Source organism: Rhincodon typus, chromosome 19, assembly GCF_021869965.1.
Source record: "Rhincodon typus isolate 14 chromosome 19, sRhiTyp1.1, whole genome shotgun sequence".
Taxonomy (NCBI): Eukaryota; Metazoa; Chordata; class Chondrichthyes; order Orectolobiformes; family Rhincodontidae; genus Rhincodon; species Rhincodon typus.
Genome location: NC_063350.1, coordinates 3,221,581 through 3,228,032, shown reverse-complemented (window position 1 = coordinate 3,228,032; position 6,452 = coordinate 3,221,581). Strand labels below are relative to the sequence as shown.

The 6,452-nt window shown below is 43.0% G+C and overlaps 1 protein-coding gene across 1 annotated transcript in view; it reads right to left on the bottom strand.

Moving 5' to 3' along the window:
• LOC109923583 (potassium voltage-gated channel subfamily KQT member 2-like) overlaps positions 1–6,452 on the bottom strand; it is a 59,466-nt gene that overhangs the window by 28,164 nt on the left and 24,850 nt on the right. Inside the window, exon 9 of the mRNA XM_048608513.1 lies at positions 3,085–3,153. Coding sequence (XP_048464470.1) covers positions 3,085–3,153 — 69 coding nt within the window. The remainder of the gene's footprint in view (positions 1–3,084; positions 3,154–6,452) is intronic.

The following is a 6,452-nucleotide window of genomic DNA, read 5'->3' as shown; positions in this document are numbered from 1 at the left end:
GCCTCTCTGCTCCTATGATGCTGCTTGGCCTGCTGTGTTCATCCAGCCCTGCACCTTGTTGTCACCCTTCAAACACTCTCAGAACAGAGACAGCGCAGGGCTACATATAGAGTAAAGCTAACTTTACACTGTCCCCAAACACTCCCAGGGAATGGACAACATGGGGGTTAGGTACAGAGTAAATCTTCACCTCTCTGTCCTTTAGCATTGCCTTTTCTGAAATATCCAGTAAAACACAGAATAGATAATGAGTTTTTAAAAGCAGAGCTAATATTAAATTTTGAGCCCTTTCCCATTAATATTCTCTTTGACCAAAGATTCTCACTCAGCTCTATTAACTTTCTGATCACAAACCAAACAGATCCATGGTGTTTACACTGAACACTTTCGCCAAAACACTCCAATAGCTTCGTGTGGTCAGAGACCGCATCTCACTTCAACAGATTTTTATTTCAATAATGTCTACTTATTTGCAAGTTTAGAAAATAAAATTGCTGGACAGTGTTAAGAAAAATATGCCATTAATACAACTGGCAATAATAATTGTAATCATTCACCTTGAGAAAATGAGACACAAGACTAACGTTAAAATGTGACTGATAAGAGGTAAGTAAACTTCACACCAGCTGAGGGCCAGGCAACAGTCACCTCCAACAAAACACAACTGAATGTGATAAACCATTTGGGAAAGTGTCTGATTCCCAAATCCCACTATTCTCATGGTCACCATAGGAATTACTGATTTAATCAAAGCCTGCAGAGTCCCTGATTTACCTAGAATCAGGTTAACAGAAAACACTGACCAGGTTCCTTTACTTAGCAAGAACTAACAGTTATTACAAATAAGTAAATTCTAATCACCAGTAAACAGCAATGAGCCAACAACACTTTGCTCGATTAGTTGAAACTCAAGCTCCCTTTTAAAGTTCCTACACACACATATAGACAAGCACAGAGAAAGAGAAAAAATATTGGTCTTATGGGTGGGAGGACAAGCAGTTGGGAAGCACAGTTCAATAGCACCAGTCCACAGGATTCACTGAGATGACCCTCTTGCTCGGACTGTCTGTTCTTCAAACTCTTTCCTCCAGGTTCCTTCACTTCCTTGCAGGAAGCACAGGATGATTAATACACTAACTATAAACTCTTTTCGTTAGTGGTTAAAGGCACCAACTTATAACAACTGACTGTAGAAAATTACTAGCTTTTTTCTAGGTATTTTTATTACAGGAAGAGAGACACCGCCTGCTCTTCCAACATCCAAAGGTTTCTTCCTGTATTGTTCACATCCACAAGCTGTTCAACAGCCCACGGACTCAATGTAGACAATTGAATGATTCTTACATTAAAATGTTGGTTGATGAGTGTAGTGATTGGTACCAGGTGAGTCTTGTTCGTTGTGAGATCCTGACTGGGGTTGTTGGTCTGGGCCAGTCAGGAAAGCCCTGGCTGGCCAATATTATCAGGGGGTTTATAGAATCTCCTCAGTTCAGGGATTGACATCAGCTTGACTGACCAGAGCCAGTGCACTGTGCACAAGTAAATAAAAGGTGATGGGATACTGGCTTCTGAGCAGTTATTTCAATGAGCCAGGCTATTCTTAATTTACAGACCCAACATCTCTCCATTTCAAGTGAAAACAGAAAGGCAAAATAAATGTGAAAGAGATTCATGTGAAATAAAACAAAGAACTTTGTTCCGCATGCCAAAGTTCTGAAACAAAGAAAAACAGAAATTGTTTGAGAAACCCAACAGGTCTGGCACAGAGAGAAAAGCCGAGTTAACGTTTCAAGTCCAGTAACCCAAAAGGGTAGAAAAAGCTCTGTAACTCTGTTCCAAAAGTAACTCTGTTTCTCTCTCCACAGATGCTGCCAGACCTGCTGAGTTTCTCCAGCACTATCTGTTTATGTTTGTCTCAGATCTCCAGCATCTGCAGTTCTTTGTTTCATTATCTGTCTCTTTCACATTATTTTGCCTTTTGGCACTGTTCCACTGTTAGGGACATAGGAACTGCAGGAGATCATTCAGGCTCTCCAGTTTACTCTGATGTTCCATTAGATCATGGTCATTCCAGATCTCAGCTCCATTAACCTGATTTAGCCCCAGAAACATATCTGACAGATACACTCTTTAAAAGTAACAAGAGTTCTTACTAAGATCTAAATACACCTTTCCAACATCCTAATCTTCACAAATTCTTATTCTAAACCAGTCCAAGACCTCATATCCCTCAGTCTTCCCTGCCTTGGCTGAACCTTGCTAAGGAAGAAAGCGTTGCATTTCCGTAGCATCTTTCGAAACCCTAGGGCATCACAAAACCGGATGGTGTAAACAATCTATATTAGGTGCATGAGGCAAACATATCAGTCAGGATATAAGGAAGAAATCTCCCCCCCTCCCAATCCTTCAAAAGTGCCCCATTGTTTTAGAGTATTCCATTAGAGGAAATAACATTGCTGTATTTGTACTAATGGAACAGGAGTAGGCCATTCATCCCCTTGAGCCTGTTCCACCATTCAATGAGATTATGGCTGATCTGTGGCCCAACTCAACAGACCTGCCTTTGGCCCAGATCCCTTAATACTTCAGCTTAACAAAAATGTATCTTTTTCTGATTTAAATTTAACAACTGATCCAGCAACTGTGCTGTGCTGTTCTATGTTCCATTTGTGGAAGAGAGTTTCAAACCTCTCCCACCCTTTGTGTGTGTGGAAGTGCTTCCTAACATCTCTCCTGAACGGCCTGGCCCTAATCCTGAGATTATATCCCTTTGGTCTAAAATCCCCAACCAATGGATATAGTTTATCTTTATCTACCCAGTCATTTCCTGTTAATATCTTGAAGACTTCCATCAGATCACCTCTTAACATTCTAAATTCCAGAGGAAACAGACCTAATTTGTATAATCTCTCCTCAATGATAAAAAAAATCTCCATTAGCTCATCAATGAACCTGTTAAACTCAAAAGAAGACCCAGCAACATCATGTAGCTTGTCCTTATAATGATTTAGAGTTTTGTATGTTGCTCTCTGGATATGTCAGTTGTGATGGAATGGTCGTGTTATGAGTAGACATGGTCAGTACCTGAAAGTGAGTCCTGATTTGCTCTTGAGATTCCGTAGTAAGTCAAGCTGGTTGAGTGGAGGAATCAGCCTGTGACAACAGCATACAGAAGAGGAGAACATGTGGGTTTGAACAGAAGACTTGGTGGTAACCAGGACTTAAATGACCAGACTCTATCCGAACTCTCAAGGGACACCCTACCCCAGCTACATCGCCTTGCTGTGTGATTTATGAGTAGCTTCATAGTACATCAGCTTTTAGTTCTTTGGCATCTCACCTGGTCTGTTTGAAAACTTATAATCAGTTTTTAAAAATTCAGAAAAACCTGCCAGATTATCACAAAAACACACTGGCTTTCACAAGGGAATCAAACTGGCGAATTTAGCCAATCTTGGTGTATATGTGACTCCAGACCCTACTCGAAGCTAATGTTTCGAGTCTGGATGACTCTTCATCAAAGCTGAGCTTGCTCTCTCTCCATGGATACTATCTGACCTGTTGTGATGTCCAGCATTTGTTGTTTTCAGCACAGATTCCAGCATCTGCAGTAATTCACTCCCCACCAATTCAAGAAGGCAGAACATTCCCACTTTGTCAAGGGAGAGCTAGGGATGGGTGATAAGGAACAAGCTTGCCAGCAATGGTCACGTCCCCAAGATCTAATTTCATAAGAAACAAATTCTAAACAATTTACAAGAAAATCAACATTTATTTTGTTCAAGAAAAAAATTGCTAAACTTCTCGGCCTACTTTGCCTCAATTAGCACAAACTTTATCAGCACTGCAATAATTTTAAACAGAACAGGGACGAAACATTCTCCAGTGTCCTTTAGAGAAGCTCCCGTGCTAAAAGAACATGAAAGAAAGAAATAGAAAGCTCAATATTACACAGCTCTTGAAAGTGGCAGGATGCATTCATACATTTTGAATTAAACATGCAGAACCCTTGGACTTTGTGAGCAGAGGCATTGAGTGCAAAACCATGGAAGTTGTAGAGTCATAGAGATACACAGCGCAGAAACAGGCCCTTCAGTCCAACTTGCCCATGCCAATCAGATATCCTACACTATTCTACTCCCATTTGATCTATAAAACTCTAAACCCTTCTTATTCATACCGATTCTTTTAAACATTGTAATTGTACCAGCCTCCACCACTTTCTCTGGGAGCTCATGCCATACATGCACCACCCTCTGCCTGAAAAAGTTGCTCCTTAGGTCCCTTTTAAATGTCTTAATGAAAATTTGTAGCCGGATTGTTGATACAGTTGTTCGTTAGAACACTGAGCCAGTTGTTCAGTGGTCTGCAGACATTTCATTACCATTCTAGGCAACATCTCCACTGCAACCTCTAATCGAAGCGTTGGTGTTCTGCTCCATTCCGAATTTATATGATCCTCTGATGTGTTGGGTCTTGTCACTTCCGGTTCTGTTGTTTTAGCAGCAGTCTGTACATGGGGTCTATTTCTATGTGTTTGTTAATGGAGTACTGTGTTGAGAACCAGGTCTCCAGAAATTCCCTTGCATCTCTGTTGTTCACTTGTCCCAGTATAGTCATTTTGTCCCAGTCTAACTGATGGCCATCATTGTCTGTGTGTATCGAGACAAGTGAATGTTGGTCATGTCTTTTTAACTGCCAATTGGTGTTCGTGTATCCTGGTCGTCAGTTTCTTCCCCGTTTGCTCAATGTAACATTTATTACACTCACTGCATGGGATTCTGTATGTTATGTTAGTCCGGTTTACTGTCAGTGTGGGGTCTTTAGTCTCTGATAGCATTTGACACAGTGTTGATGCAGGTTTGTGTGCAATCATGATCCTATGCGGTCTAAGGAGTCTGGTTGTCACTTCTGATATATTTTAAATGTGGGGTAGAGTTACTAGTGGTTTTTGTTGTACCCTGCCCTCTGACCGTCATTTGTTTTGTGGACAAAACTTCTTGGGTATCCATTGTTGGTAAATACTTTGTGCAGATGTTCTTCTTCCATTCTCCAGAGTTCTGGGGTGTTTCAGTGTGGTACGGCTCATTTAAATAGTGTCTTAATGCAGCTCTGTTTGGGGATGGTGGGGTAGTTGCTATTGAAGTTAAAGATTTGGTCCGTGTGTGTGGCCTTCCTGCGCACTCAGGTCTGGAATTCGCCATTAGTCAGTATCCCTAGCATTACATCTAAGAACAGGAGCTGGTTGTTGTTTTCTTCCTCTCTAGTGAATTTTACGCTTGCAAAGATGCTGTTAATAAGTTGGTGCGTTTCTTCTACTTTTGTGCGTTTGATTATTACGAATGTGTCATCCACATATCTTATCCACAGTCTTGGTTCGGTTATAGGAAGGGCTGTGTATTCCAGTCTCTGTATCATTGCTTCCACGATGAGACCTGAGATGGGTGATCCCATCGGCGTGCCGTTGATCTGTTTGTATATCTGGCCATTGAACGTGAAGTGCATATACAGAATGCTGCCAATAAACAGAACCAGAAGTGACAAGACCCGCCACACCAGAGGATCATATAAATTCGGAATGGAGCAGACACCAACACATCGATTAGAGGTTGCACTGGAGATGTTGCCTTGAATGGTAACAAAATGTCTGCATACCACAGAACAACCGGCTTGGTGAGCAAACGAACAACCCTTTTAAATCTTTCCCCTCTCACCTTAATCCTATGCCTTCTCGTTAAGTCATGGTAAACTCACTTGATAAATCCGCCATCTGCAATCCGACCCCACCACCAAAGACATCTTTCCCTCCCCACCCTTATCTGCTTTCCGGAGGGACCACTCTCTCCGTGACTCCCTTGTCCGCTCCACACTCCCCTCCAGCTCCACCACACCCGGCACTTTTCCCTGCAACCGCAGGAAGTGCTACACCTGCCCCCATACCTCCTCCCTCACCCCCATCCCAGGCCCCAAGAAGACTTTCCACATCAAGCAGATGTTCACCTGCACATCTGCCAATGTGGTATACTGCATCCGCTGTACCCGGTGTGGCTTCCTCTACATCGGGGAAACCAAGCGGAGACTCGGGGACCGCTTTGCAGAACACCTACGCTCGGTTCGCAACAAACAACTGCACCTCCCAGTCGCGAACCATTTCAACTCCCCCTCCCATTCCTCAGACGACATGTCCATCCTGGGCCTCCTGCAGTGCCACAACGATGCCACCCGAAGGTTGCAGGAACAGCAACTCATATTCCGCTTGGGAACCCTGCAGCCCAATGGTATCAATGTGGATTTCACAAGTTTCAAAATCTCCCCTCCCCCTACTGCATCCCAAAACCAGCCCAGCTCGTCCCTGCCTCCCTAACCTGTTCTTCCTCCCACCTATCCCCTCCTCCCACCTCAAGCCGCACCTCCATCTCCTACCGACCAACCTCATCCCACCCCCTTGACCT